General features: G+C 37.7%; 1 protein-coding gene and 1 long non-coding RNA gene across 6 annotated transcripts in view; one reads left to right on the forward strand and one right to left on the reverse strand.

The window, feature by feature from the left end:
- tafa1a (TAFA chemokine like family member 1a) overlaps positions 1 to 9,175 on the reverse strand; it is a 46,219-nt gene extending 37,044 nt beyond the window's left edge. For 3 of the 5 annotated variants that reach the window (XM_079849851.1, XM_079849852.1, XM_079849854.1), the window contains exons 1-2: positions 8,885 to 9,159; positions 8,107 to 8,236 (exon numbers count right to left, since the gene is read on the reverse strand). In XM_079849851.1, coding sequence (XP_079705977.1) covers positions 8,107 to 8,236; positions 8,885 to 8,893 — 139 coding nt within the window. In that variant the 5' untranslated portion in view covers positions 8,894 to 9,159. Of the gene's footprint in view, positions 1 to 8,106; positions 8,263 to 8,884 lie in introns of those variants that run through there. The other 2 variants (XM_079849853.1, XM_079849855.1) reach the window with 2 other exon arrangements.
- On the forward strand, positions 8,189 to 10,591 carry LOC307146069. The gene is made up of 2 exons (XR_013819043.1): positions 8,189 to 8,268; positions 10,384 to 10,591. It is a non-coding gene; the product is annotated as an uncharacterized lncRNA (long non-coding RNA).
- The last annotated feature ends 5,030 nt before the right edge of the window (positions 10,592 to 15,621 follow it).

A 15,621-nucleotide genomic window follows, 5' to 3' on the forward strand; every position in this document is an offset into this window, starting at 1 on the left:
GTTTGTTTTGAATGTAGCTACATCCATGGCCTGCATCCGTCGGTGCGTGTGGGGGGAATTATCACAGATGACTGTCTTCTCTCTTATGCTGCTGAGATATATTTAATACAAAGAAGGACACTCAGGATGCCGTGCCGCAGTCGAGCCCTGATTCTGTCAGAGGCACTTTGTGAGGAAGTCTTCGGGCGGCTTCGGCAGCCTAGAGCTGCAGATGGAGAACCGGCATCCAACGTCACCTCTGTTATTGAGCTTTATTGAGCCCTCCTGGAAATTTCCTCCAGAGAAACTCTATAATGGAAGAGCAGAAACCAGATGACGCTTTGATACAAAGGGATCTGGGCATGTCTTTTTTATAGCCTGGGAAGGATTGGAAATATTGCCTGATCTCCCGCAATGAGGGCATCAAACTGTTGCCAAAGTTAAAACAGCATGAGTTAGTGTTTGGCGTATTTGTTTGTTGAAACGAGTATTTGGCGTATTTGTTTGTTTGCAAACGAGGAGGTCTATATAATGCCTGGAGAGAGCGATTCGTTAGAATTCCCATTCATCTCAGTGGCAATTGCTGGGCTGGCGTCGGGCCAGGTCTGGAAGAACGTGACCTGGAGGCTGCCATCTTCATGGGTGCTCAGCTCTGCTGCCAGGTTGATTTGAGCCAATTAACTCAACTTAAAAGGCGTGTGACTAATGACTGTAGAGCCGAGAGGAAAATTATGTCATGATCACACTTACTCACTTATGTCATTTTTAAAATCCCCTTAAAAATAATCAGGCTCTGGTGAAGCATATACTGTACTGTAATATAATGAAATATTTGCATTGCGTGTTTTATTAAACACTGTAGCTCTGCAGATGTCTCCCTTCTTCATGCTTCTTTTTACTAAAATAAACCTTGTTAATATTTATATTTATTCAATTTAACTGTCCTTTTTTCATATTTTCTTTTTTAAGATCAAGCTTTTCCATCTGAAAATCACAAACATAAGACTCCTTATGCATTTTAACATTAAAATAGTCATCCAACCATTCATAACATTGGTAAAAGCATGCAGTCCTTTCAAGGAAATTTGTCCTTGCTCTTATGAATGGAGATGTGGCGTGGGGTACATCTGATTCCTTATATGACTATGCCCGGGTGCATGTTGATACATATAGGCGTGTGTCATGCATTTTCACATGTCCAGCAAGAGACGCATTGATCTATGAGCTAACAAGTAAAGTGAATCTGACAGACAATCTATATTTCCCAGAAACTCAGCAAGATTGATATGATATCTGCCCTCTAAAACCACAGCAAGGTGTTCATAAGTCACAGTTGTATTGCTGTTAAAGTAAAGAGGCAGCAGAACTGCAGTTATCAGATTAGACTGCTGTTATTTTCAACATAATACAGTTAGCCGTCAGTCCACTATTAACACTTGCACTTTAATCTCTGATCTACCCAGGTCGATTCCGGTGTGAATGTTTTTATAATAGCCTACGTGTCCTTGGCCTTAGTGATGTTCTCCCAGGGCCCCGAGAAACTGTGTGTATTTGTTTGCATGGAGTTTAAAGAGTTGGTTCAGGTCTCGGTTTGTTAGAGATGGGTTATTTTCTACATCTGGAGAGTTCAGACTCGTAACATTAAAACATGGCAGCTACGCATGCATGACAAACTCAATTTGCTTAGTGCTGTTGCAGCTGTCAGTGCTGACTAAAGACCTGGTCTCATGAATCACCCATCCTCATCTGTCTGTCTAAGAGCAAGCAAGAACAGCCGGCAGCACATCTGTGAGAAGCGCTAGATGTTCCTCTCTCTACATGTCTGTCTCTCCGTCTGTCTTTCACTCTCCAACCCTCGCTTCTCACCCATCTCTATATTTAAAATACATATAATCATCGATTTGCATCTCAGCAGCAAGTAAGTCAGGACCCTTGAGCCCACTGAGCAGCTGATGTGCAGACATCACATAGTCAAATTAAAACACTATGGGCATGGTGTTTCATTGCATATAGCTACAATAATTCAGATTGCTTGGTGTTTTGCTGAAATGCTTTTCATGTGGAATTTTTATAATTGTTAGATCATCTCTATTCAGCCTTTAAAAGTTTGCATTCAATTTATTAAAGCAATAAGCCACAAGAAACTGCTTCATGTGCTTTCATTTTTTGTTAACAGTCTATAGTATCATGGTGGATTGAAGTAATTAGTTATAAGTATTTGGCATGAAAGACAACACAGATACATTTAAAAAGGTCAAAAACATGCAAAAGTTGATTTCTGACCCTGTGGTCCTTTAGCTGTGACCATGATTTTTATTTATTTTTCAATATTGTATATCTTCTCAAATCTTATTGCTTAAATGTAGTTCATTTTTCTAACTATAGACTGTTTGCAGTTGCCATGTGCCATAGTATCATGTTTATACTGCATAATAATCAATACTGCATAAATCAAACGTATGCTCTTATAAACCTCGACCTCCTTTTGAAATTCAAATACAAACTTAAAATTCTCAATAAGGATAAAAAACATCTTTGTAATGGATGCAACTCAATTACTCAGTTTCAGAACAACAACGTTTCCTACATTTTGGTCTCTCTCTAGTCACATTGATGTTTTCAGCGAAAGCAAAGGTGCCGCAACAATTCATAACCTGTCAACCCTGATACTCAGGACAATCCACCAGCCTCAAAGCACTCGATACTTATACAAATATCTGTTTCTAATACAACACACATGCACACACTCCCACCCTCTCACAAGCCACAATCTCACCCTTACTTGAAAAAGCACTACGGTTACAGGACACAGTTGTCATTACATCAATGAATTTCCACATAATCACAAGGTTTGAAAGCAGAGCAGATGTTGTCAGTTTGGCTGGCCTTTAAACTGTTTTTCTTACGTGATTGACAGTTTGACAGAATGTTTGCTGAGCCTGACATTTTTACAACATGCAAATGCATCCTAGAGCTACTATTGGTGCTGGTAGTTTGTGTTTTTCATACAGGAAAATGAGAAGAGAAGCTATAAAAGAAAATGGCTGTGAAGCTGTGGTTTTGGAAAACGGTGATATCTCAAATTCCATCCTCTGTAAACCAAGTATTGCAGAAAATATAACCATAAATTATGATATCGTTTGAAGAAATAATCATTTTGGAGCAGAATGGTGGCTTTTAATAAGAATTATTCTATATACTGCAGTCAAGAAACATCTAAATGCTTCAGAATTTTTCATCTTTTGAGAGAACATATGGACACTGAAACGTAATCTCTATCCATTCATTCCATCCAGCAACAAATGTGAATGTCTAGCAACGTCACCAAAGCTCATAAAAGCCCAATCTGTGCATTTTGTTGATCTGCTTTGATACTTTGATTTGGGGGTAATGGAATCCCCCGAGCACTCAGTGGGCCACAATATAGCCCTTCATTTAGGATGAACGTGATTAAGAAATACACTTGTTCTCTGATAAGACTCTCAGCTGGAGCTCAATTATTTAGTCAAGACTAGCTTTACTAACATTGCTCTATCTACGCTCTGAATGGCATTGAAGCTAAATCGGTCAAATCTAAATAGTCAAAGCATTTATTGTCAACGGTGGCAAAACTCCACTGATGTGCTGCTTTGAATCAAGAATAGCATGTACCTCTATAATTGTTCTAAAGTCTGTACAATAAAATCAATTCCAATTCAGGATCCAATCCCAGTAAAGTGCCTCTAGCAAGATTAGTTAAGGTAAGTGGTACGATCTCGAATTGCTTTTTGCCCTCGCATTTGAAGGTGTAAGGTTACAAGAAGCCTTCGTGCTTTCAATTGAGGTGAACCTTTAAACCACCCCAGACCGTCAAGATATTAGATGAACAGGATTTCGTAATAGATTTACATTCTGACAAAAATGTCTCATATCCTCTTGACCTGATCTGTGAAAGTGAGACTGTGATTTTTACTGTGATGGGCACTTTATTGTTCGTTCCTACATTCCTCTATATGCAAATATGGTCTCTTTTAGATAAAACCTCATTTGTACTCATGACATAAAAAAAAAAAAAAAAAAAAAATTGTTAGCAACAAGATAGTCCTGATAGGGATAAAATACTAAAAAGGCAATGTCAAATTGAAATAAAAAATACAACTAACCAGATAATAGTGCACACATAGTACAGTAACAGACTTGTTCTATTAGGGATGAAATAAATGCTGCTTTTGTTGTTGTCAAAATATGTCTCCTATAAAACTGCGGTATTTTGGTGCAAATATATCTTACATTAACAGTAGGTAAAATCTAGCCAAATTAAGCAGTTTCTTGACATGGCCCCCCTCAAAAAGTATGAACAAAATTATGCAAACTTAAAAAAAGAATGACCCAGACTTCATTAAATACTGACCACAATGTGTTGTGTGCAGTGAATTATTGGCTACCGTGAGCTTGAAACTATCAAAGCAATTCTGGTACTGTGTTGGGTTGCCACTTGATAAATGCCCAAATCTGGGTCCTGCAGCAACATTATGTTGAGAAGCTCTGTGCTAGCAATCCATCCCCTGTGTCTACTTTCCTGAATCTTAGTTGTATCCAATGAGAATTAAATTAAGCAAAGGATTTGCTGAAGTTGTTTTGCACCACTTAATAATACACTGGCAAACAAACCAGTGGTTAAAACCTTCACCTGCAATTAATTTTGATTGCCCACCATGGTGAATTAACCAATGTAAGTAAACAGTAGCAAAAAAAACCTTAAAATACAAATACTCTGACACCAATCTTCCATTTTTGTGTGTCATATACATAAGGATTATATTATATTATATTACATTTTACTGTATACAAAAAATATTGAAATAGTGTATATACTGTCTTATACCATGATCTGTCTGAATTTTCTGATTGGCTGAAAGGTGTGCATTGAAATAATTTAATGCACAGGTAGTTCCAGTCAGTTTAATCACTTTTTATATTAATGCACAGCTTACATTGAAGCACACACACACACTTCAGTCAAGAGATCATGCTGCGCACACACAGAAACATTCATTAGCACAGAAACTTATCAACGCTGCACCGCAACTTTTATTAAGAAATTAGCTTCGCTACTAAATCGCTACATTATATTCCTCAGCAAGGAAATTCTGTGAAATTTCACCTCAAAATACCACCCAGATCATTTATTATAGCTTGTCAAAGTTGCCCATTTTTGGGCGTTCCCTTTAAATGCAAATGAGCTGCTTTTCCCTGCCTCCGTTCAGAAGACGGTCGATCCAGCTTCGGATACCAAACGCGAATTTCACTCATCTAAAATCTCAGAAATAACCACCAGTAACGGAGTGAAGCCTTATGGTGAGACTCAGGAAGAGGTTGCAACTTTTAGACTGCCTGGATGTTTCTTAATGGTTAGTGGATGGATACATGTATAGTTGTTGTGGAGTTACATTGATTCATCTCATCGACTTGCAACTTGCGACTTTACACAAGTTGACACAGTTCCCTGAGGCCTTTATAAGACAGCTATGACATTTTTTTGGTCAAATAGTGTTCTGTGCACGTCTTTGCAGCCAATACAGAACAGTTTGCAATTTGCATGCTTTGCTCGTACTTTTGTCTTTGCGTTAGAACTGGTTACACTGCGCCGTGGGTGGACACGTGTGGAAACGTGCAGATTAGGGGCGGTAATATTATAATAAGATCCCCTTCCTAGAAGGGGAGGGAAATCTGATCGGATTATTTTTTGACATGCTTGCAGAGAAAGGCTTGCCATAACAAAGATACTGGGTTGTCACTTTTCATGTTTTCTGGGTTGGTAGATGCACTGGGGACCCGATTATAGCACTTAAACAATAAAAAAGTCAGATTTTCATGATATGTCCATTTAAAGTAATTAAACTCACAGCTTAATTGTTAGTAGAGAGATGCTGCACAGATGCAGGTAATTCACTCATGTCTCTCTCTCTCTCTCTCTCTCTCTCTCTCTCTATCTCTCTCTCTCTCTCTCTCTCCCTCTCTCTCCATAGTCATTCAAATAAATGTTTTTATTCAATCAAATAAATGTAACTTCAGTTCCTTAACAGAAATTAACTGATCTCCTTATAGGAACTCTTTTATTTTCGTAACATGTTAGAATTTTGGAAATTGAAACCAGTAGGTTTAAAGTTAATCCTTAAATCCCAAAAATGAAAATTCCAATCATCATCATATTTTGAGGCTTTTATTCACATATAAATATTGATCAACACACATATACTGTATAGAGCTTATCAAATATTTGAAATGAAAGATCAAACATTCCTGCTTGATGCATGCAAACTAATTAGTTTTTTTTCCTAATGTGCCGCGCAAGCACCTATGAACTACTTTTTTTAATTTACAAGTAACTAACCCTAACCATAACTCTATAGTCAGTACATGTAGTTATTTAATATTACTCAGTACTTATTTGAGTAAGTACAATGTAACTACGTCACCTTAAAATAAAGTGTAACCTAAACTGCTCGATTCATATGGATTACTTTTACAATCTCTTTTTGATGCATGAAATATTTGATTGCGTGGACTTTCAATGGATGGACAAAAATATAGAGAATATTAATATTAAAATAGTAATATTCTATATCATATTGTAATAATATAATAATATTAAAAGTATAGATAATATTAAACATATCTTCACTTGTTATGAAGTTGAACAAAAGTCTTATTTGTTTGGAACAACATGAGGGTGAGTAAATGATAACAGAATTTTCATTTTTAAGTGAACTATCCATTAAACCATTTTAAAATTTAAATGCAAGTTTAAAGTACTAGAGCAGCTATATTTAAAGTATAAGGACAAGGATAAACTGAAACCAAGCAGAACATTATGGTATAAAAGTATCCTTGTTTATTTTTCAAGGATTTGATGTGTGATCAGGGGATGGATCTAGAAAGGGTGGCAAAGGTGGTTAGAGTCCCAAAAAGGTGTTCCTTTAAGAGTAAAAAATATCAAAGCACTGAGATTGGATCAGTTTTGCAAACAATGTTAGAGTTTCTGTGGAAATGTCTGTATGTGGATGTTATGGAAGGTCAACAATATACTGTAGCAACATCCCATCAGCTGTATAGCAAGAGCCTAGCAACCACCCAGAATGTTCTAGCAACCACCTAGCAACACCTTAGCACCCAGAACATCTATCAGTTCTGACCCAACATCAAATTATTTTACATTTTTTAAACAAGACTTTAAGTTAGCTTTAAAACAAGCCAGCATAAATTTATCTTTCAAACTTTTCAATCTCGTTAATTAAGATTAGATTCTTACCTAACCTAATAACTCTGCTATCAGTTTCCGTGTTCAGGATCTTCCTATTGATTTCATTTAAAAAAAAATTTGTTAGATGGCAAAAAGGCCTATATCCACAATGAAAGTGGAGCGGGCGGTCGGGAAATGAACTCGCCAAACAATACGGAATCCCGGACATATCATATCCAGATGAGATTACATTTAGAGGACCTTTGAGTTAGCCAAGAAGCAGTCATTTTCCGATTGACAAACAAATGGTAAAACCAAGAACTCATAAAGAACCAAGAAAGCACAATTTATGGAAAGACGTGTTTTCTTGTCATTATTTTTCAAGCGGTGCTCACTGGAGAGTCAAATGACATCCAGCTCCACCTCTGTGGGTCTAATGGGTGGAGCTTGACCTAGTAATGTTTAGGAATCGGGTTATTGGTAGGGTTATAGGGTGTGGTTGGACCTTTTAGCTCCACCCATTGCATCCAGAGAGGGGGAGCTGGACATCAAGCTCCACTCATTGGCTCTGCAGTGAGCAGCCTCTCTTATTTTGCGGTGCATTGTCTTTATGGACATGGATGCACCACTGCTGAAAAGCTATACAAGAAACACTGCATACATTTTTGTTTTATACCGGGATAATTCTGGGGTGGCAGTGCTTTTTCTTAGGGTGGCGGTTGCCGTCCCGGTAGATCCTCCCCTGAGTGTGATGCATCTGAAGTAGTTGATAAAACTTAGTTTAATCCTTTATGGTGCAGCCCACCCTGATAAATGCATTCCTGAACTTTTCCCCCCACAGAGATTAAACGAAGAAAAGTCAGAGTGGACGATGAAGCAGGAGCTGGACAGAAGGAAGGACTCACCGAGGATCTGTATGTTGGTTCCAGGAGGGGCCAGGTGCTGCTGGATGGTCTCGTAGAAAGTGGCCTCACACATCAGCAGGACTGTCACACTGACCCACACCCACACCAGCCACGACATCCCAACACTCCTCTGAAGATAGACAGAGAGCGAGCGAGCGAGCGGTTAGTAACGTCTTGATTTCTTCCTCTCACTTCCATTCACTCCTACCTAAGTGCCGTGAATGCAGATGCATTCAGACCTGAAATCTCTAATTAAATCTGAAAATAATTAAATCATTATCTCTTATGTGAGCGTGAGAGAGTCTGACAGAACTTGAGGAAATCTCTCACAGCTCCAATATACATGTTGACTGAAGTGTGTCTATTAGGCCACATTTAGAGATGAAAGTGCCACTCGGTTTCTTTTCGTCGCTACCTGACAGCCTCTAACCTAATGTCTCCAAATGTCTATTTATATTATTAAATAGGAGTTGTGACTAAGCAGTCACATTTTCTTCAGATAGCATGAACTGAAATTGAATGTCATACTATAGAACTATAAAAATGTCTGGAGAACTTATGAAAAGAGCCAGGCATTCAGTCTCACGGCATATGCTTCCAGAAGGCTATAATAATCACTGAATGCGAGACCAGCTCAAGGTATTCATGCTGATCTTTCAGTGCACTCTTTTTTCACATTTTCCATGCATCAAGGTAAAAACATGTTATATTTATTTTTTTCTTAACAATTACTACTGAATCAGATGCAAAGAGCAAAACAAAGCTTGTTCTACTGTACCTGTGTCATTCAGGGACAGCCGTATAGGAGAACTCAATACTTTGTCCTCAATCCATCCATTGCGAGGTGTCTAGATATTCCCGGGTCCAGGTATTGTTGTCTTGTAGAAACTCTCAGTTCTTCTCACTTTGAAGCCTGAAGCTGAAATCAGGGACACTGCAGGACAAACAAAGAGCGAAAGAGAGAGAGCGCTGTGATCTAAAACATGGCAAACCCGCTCTAACACTAGAATCGCCTCTTCACTCCCCTGAGCCACAGAGATGATTTTCCGCTTCACATTTAAACACAACTGAAGGGCGGTACTCTCTTTCTCTTCCTCCATCCCCCCTCCCTCTCTCTCTCTCTCTCGTGTCACTCTCCCATTTCATCTCTTTCTCCCTCACACACTTTCTCTCTGTCTCTTTCTCTTAGTCCCTCGCTCAATCTTTCTCTTTCTCCCTCCTTTGCACGTAATAATTTTTCCCGATACGCGAGAGCTCCTAGCTTCAAGCTATATGTGATCTCTCATCTAAAACCTGCCTTGATCTAACAGCCGCCTGAAACTGGGAAATGATGCCGGGCATTTGTATCGTAGTATAACGTTCCAGTGGGTGATGTTGAACTGACATTTTTAAGAAACGTTTTTAGAGCAACATAAATCCCCCTTGAGTAGCTGAGGGTTCGATATTTTTCGCTCAACTTGCAAACAGATTGTGGTTGTGATCTCAGGAACTCGCCAGTTTTTAAGCCCTTTTCCTCAGCTTGTAATTGAGCCCGAGACCTTGACAGACCTGGAGTCACTTGCTTGTCACTGACAAATTGCTTAAGCACAACAAAAACTTTTACTGCTTTTTTTTTTTTTTATTCAACCAGACTAGGCTACAGACAAAAGACTTGAGAGACAATGAGAATATCTTAAAAACAGCCAGTTAGTTGTTTTTACAGGGTCAAGCATGAAATGCAAAAATTAGTGTGGAAAAAAGGTCTCATTGTCAATAATGTTCAAAATCAGTTGAACTTTGAGATTAGAAAAAAAGAGTTGTTTTGGATGTGGCCTCATTTATTCGAAAGACATCTTAAATTATCTTTAATAAATATATGAAAGCATGCACAAAATTGGATGGTATTTGTCCTGTAACAGTGACAAACATGACAGTATCTGAAATATTTTACATGGTAAATCGTTTGGTTTTAATTGGTTATAATTGCAAACAGCAGTAAAACTACAAGATTTTTTTTAGTATTAATGAAAACTTGCATATATTTCTATGTAGTTTTATTTAACGTAAAATGTTATACATTTTATACAGTATGTATGCACATATATATAGCCTATATATATTGCCAATAAAATGTTAAATTACAAATCAACAAATTACATCAAAATTATGTTTTATCAACTATGGATCGAATAAGCTCCAAGTTGCTTTAAAAGAGAACTTACTTACAGTACCTTAAGCTTTACCACCTTGGGTTGCCTGTAATGGGATTTGATGCTCCTTTATACGTTTGTAAAGCAGACCTTCAGACCATGGTTATGTGTTGGGAAATTGCTGGAAACCATCACTACCTTGGAGAAATCCCACTCAGCCTGCCTACTGACTCCCTTCCTGGTCGGCTCTCTTCCACCTGCTGGCTGCTGTGAACCTGATATCCCTCCCACTAAACGCTAGTCATTGCAGTCCTTCTGTATAATAACAGGTATCTACAAAAAAAACAAAACAAAAAGCAGTGTTTCTCTGAGTGTAGTTTGTCTACTCAAGAGCAACAGCTCTATACACCCTCTCACTTTAGGGAGTAGATCTGCTAAACCAGGACTCCTGAAGCTGTCTGAACTTAGACCTTCAGCCACTCTCTGCCAACTGGAGTTTTCTTTGCTTTTCTTGTAAAGTTTGAGTTTGGATTTTGGATTTTGGACAAGTACAAGCTCATTTTGTGCCAAGTCTTAATGTTACTCTCTCCCTTTTAAGCCCTTGTACAACTACATCCAAACCAGACGTAATTGTGAAGTGGGCTTTAGAGCTGTCTCTTAAGTAGTTTGGGTGCTTACCACCAAGGAATGTTCAACTCCTTTCAGAATCTGAATAAAAATGTTTTATTTTTCATTATTCCATTCATTATTCCCTGGAACATTTAATTATTTAAAATAGCTCTAACTCACTAAACATTTAAACCAAGGACATTAACACTTGTGTACCGAATTTGCCTTTGAAGGCAAAACTTGAACCAGGCTGCTGGGGTTTTTTTTTTTTTTTTTTTGGTGCAAATTCATTTAGCCAATATCACTGTATTCACTTACACTATAAAATCTGTCAAAATCAGTGAAATTTACTGTAAATTCAAAAGTTTTGAAGAAAGTTTTTGCTTTTGCAAGAGATGCATAACATTTTGCACGTTGTGTGTGTTTTGTGGTAGAATTTGTAAGCAAATTAAAACAAAATGTTATGTATTATATATATATATATATATATATATATATATATATATATATATATATATATATATATATATATATATACAATGGAATTTTTAGCATGAGAGCACTTTAGCAATTGCTACATGGGATCCTTAAAAAAAAATCTAAACTTCTGTATGTTCTAAAATCTCTGGACTTTTGAATTGCTTGTGATATTTTTATGAAGCTTTATTCTGAGAGAAGCACTTCAGTGATTTTAGGAAGATAAACCTGGTGAAATAGTCCAGTATCAGCATCTCTCCTGATTCCCTTGTTACCCTCAATCTATGAGGTGTGTTTAGAGAGACGAAGCATATTGCCAAGGGAATTCAGAATCAAGATGTTATTCTTTGGGTAACACTGAAATAAAGACATTTCAGCAAAACCAGGGGACCATGTAAGACAAATCCCAGAGGAAACTAGAGAACTAGTGGCGTTCTGAGAGAGAGAGAGAGAGAAACAGAAATGTGCTGTAGTGCTGATAAAGCAGGCTTTTCATAATGAGCGCCTTGAAACTTTTAAATATTTACACCTTTTGGGGTGTGATTGATGTGGATTTTAACAAAAGGGAAATCAAAGGAAATGCGTATGTCAATACCTCCGCCGCCAGTGGGAGAATTAAACGTCAGTCGTATGAGAATATTTCTGTATGCAATGGAATTAGATTGAAACTCATTATCTCATGAGCACAAATCTCTCTCCTCTGATTCTTTCTAATGGCTGACAGTTACATTTCACAGTGAACCTGCCAGATACACTATCTCACTTCTAATACAGTCGGTCTCTCAGACGGTTCTCCCATCAGTGACTTCTCCTACCTGCCCTGAAGAGATTACTAATGACAGCAGGAAAAAAATCACTTTGCTCTTTCCTCCACACGTCCTTGCTGTGAATACGCTCAATTAGAGAGTTTTTTTTTGTTGGTATGCCAGGTATTTGCATTGTATCTCGTCATCCTTGTCAACGTCATCCATCTGAATCTAGTCCTCTAAATGGATTCGCATTTTTATATTCATTAGGGAAAGTCGGTGGACGACAGGTGAATTTCAAATGGTGTAAGAGTTTCTGATACGCCAGTTTCTAAAGCCAGCCGGGTGTGATGAAAAGTCTGATTAAACATCTCACATCTGCACGTCGTGTCTGACTGAGCGTGTTTAGGTCAGGAGGGCACGGTTAAATAATTTAACACGTTTTAATATCTTGTCGGAGAGAAACGTGGATTGCGGTTCTTCAGCTCCAATCTGCTGAACTCAGTGACAAATGATAAATTGTCACTTGTCCTCAAGTCGCTCTGGTTTATTCTATACCTTCTGAGGCATAAGAATGCAGTGTTCATGAACTCGAGACCTCTGTCAAACAGCATTATGAACAACATAAAGCAGCCCTGAGAAGCGCTCACGCCACGTGACGTCTGAGACAAGAATCCTGTAACTGTGGTGTAGTGTGCAGGTGTTGTCGGCAGTAAGTGAGTTAACCGGATATGTGTGGGCACCGAGGAGCTGAAGGTGAGCTGAAAAGCATGATGTTCTTTTTTATGAGCTCCAGGCATCTGGCACCTGCTCTGATCTCTCAATGGAGGGATAGATACCCTGTGGGCCTTACACACACACATGGACTCACTCATCTTACCACATAGCACATCTCACTGACAAGTGGTGTCTGAGAATGGATGAGAGGGACTTGATGAAAAGAGTGAGGAAGATGGAAGGAGCTGGAGGGGAAGAAGATTTGAGGAGTAGTGATAAGCCAAGGGCAAATATGTGATGGATGATGGATGGGATGAGTTTTTAGAGTGATTGTCAATGGCCATTTTAGCCAGTGCTGGATAGTACCACGGACAGCAGGAGCCTCCCACAGTCCGTTCAGCACCACTGCTGAGTGGACAGCTCCTGCATATACAACAAAGCCTATCAGCTCTAATTGGTTGCGGCTCAATCGAGGAGAGAGAGCAAGTGTGAGCACATGCCATCCGTTAATAAAGCATTGCATTTTGTCCTTTGCTGGTGTTCCCACAGGCAATGAATAGGAATGTGGTTGCACAGAAGAAATAGAGCACAATGAATCGGGTCAATGACAAATAAAAGTGTCTTTAAAAAAAAGAAAAGGAAAAATCTAGTTATTAGAAATGAACTCCTTGTATTCATTTTGGTTTTGTATGGTTTGAAAAAAAAAAACATTTTCAAGACAGATTTAAATAGAGCCTCTAAAAATAAAATTTTATAATCTGAACTAACGTCATAAAAAAGTTACAATTATCTGGTATTCTAAGATAATTATTGGCCTTTCCACACAGTAATGGGGGTCTGCAGGGGGTCCTCTCTATGACATCATTTCCTGTTTTATGGTTTTTCTGCATGTTTTCTGCACTTTGATTTGGTCGACAAAAATATTTCATAGTTCGGTTCATTGTTTTAAAGAAATAATAACAATAAAGATTATTATAAACTACTTAATAGCATTCTCTTTTCAAGCATTTCATTTAATGAGACTATTTTTCTTATTTACTTCTCTTCATTCTTTTTTTTTTCTTTATGCCAAAAAAATATACTCTACGTTTCAAAAGTCAGGGCTTAGGTAAGATTTATTTTATTACATTTTTTTAACAAATTAATACTTTTATTCAGGAAGGATGCATTAAATTGATCAAAAGTGCCAGTAAAGACATTTATAATGTTATAAAAGTTTTACTTCAAATAAATGCTGATCTTTCAAACTTTATTCATCAATAAATCCTAAAAAACAAGTACTCATGTTTATTCTTGGTAATAATATATAAATGAATATATCCGGACGAGAAAAATGAGATTAAAATCAGTTCAACTTTTAAAAAACAAGTCTTGAGACCTTGCATTTTTTCCCATTCCACTGCTCGCGTCTCACGTTTTTCAAAGCAAAAAGGTGTTCTATGTGAACGACCCCTAAGAGGCAAAGTCTATCTCGTCCTGTCCCGTTACAAAAAGAGTTTTCCAGCTCATATCACGTCACACCACATTGCTTCATCCTTGCTACTGAGTCCCTCAATTGCTGTCACTTTTGACTGGCCCAGATAATGTGCTTTAATGGACAGTCCTCAATGGATGCCCTTCTTTGGAAGCATTTGGATGTGCAGAGCAGTTATTTGAGAATTAATGGACCTTTTGCATCTGAAAGACAGAAGCAGGCAGATGGAGTGGAATATGACTGTATAGAGGTTCACTCCAGAATGCTGATGAACATCTCCAGAGAGAGCATCTGCTCCAGCTTCTGGCCTTCACTCCACTCTAATGAACCTTAAATCACATGCCCTATTAGCCATTTTCTCATGGAATATCACCAGAAGAGGGCATACTGTATGTTTATGGATTCCCTGTATAATGTTATTCAGGTGCAGATTAATAGAGAGTAAATAAGGACATTTTGCATGTTGTGACATTGAGGAAATGTTTGAGATCAGTGTTTGTTCCACCCTTCTGTGTTGTTTGAAGTTGAGTCACAGCTTTGCCCTTTCACTCGGACTCACGTCTAAAAGGGTTTTGAGAGGCCTGAGAAAGTGAAAGTCACAAAGTGATTTGAGCCTGTAAGAGGTCTAAGTGACATTTTAAGATGGTGGACAGGGACTGAACGACTCTGGACAGGGACACTCTAACACTGTTTGGCATAGATGTTTTGATGATGTCATAAGATTGGAAGTGATGCTTTCCTGAGATTGAAATGCAGTCTCAAGAGTTTTTATTCACGCAAATGTTTTTTTTTTTTGTTTTTTTTTGATGATCAGTATTAGAATATACTGAGGGAAAACAAATATTTTGTGTGGATTTAAAAATAGCAGACAAGAACTTGAAAATATATTAAACTTATTCTACATTTGTAGTCCATTCAGGTCTGTAGAAATTAAATCTCTAACTTGTAAATAACTAAGGAATTATTTTTAACCCTTAAAGGTATAAAATTAAGGAAACTCTGACTAGCTTTTTCCCCATCATGTAACATAAATTAATTGCTTTACCTTTTTTCACTGTTAACCAGTTTTATTTGCACTGTTATAACTTATGTTTTTGTCATGTTTAGTGACTCGTATTGCTACACCTTAATACCTTCTACTCAAAATGATTCATTCAAGCTGAAAAGTGAAGGTCTGTCTCACTGTCTGTGTGTGGGTGTCTTCTTTCTTAAACCTACACTACCATTCAAAAGTTTATGGTTGGTAAGAATTCTTTGTTTTTAAAAGAAGGCTGTTGTGCTCACCAAGGCAACATTTATTTGATCAAAATACAGCAGTATTGTGGAATATTTACTGCTAAAGATACATTTCTTATTATTATCA

This window comes from Squalius cephalus, assembly GCF_949319135.1.
Source record: "Squalius cephalus genome assembly, chromosome: 18".
NCBI lineage: Eukaryota > Metazoa > Chordata > Actinopteri > Cypriniformes > Leuciscidae > Squalius > Squalius cephalus.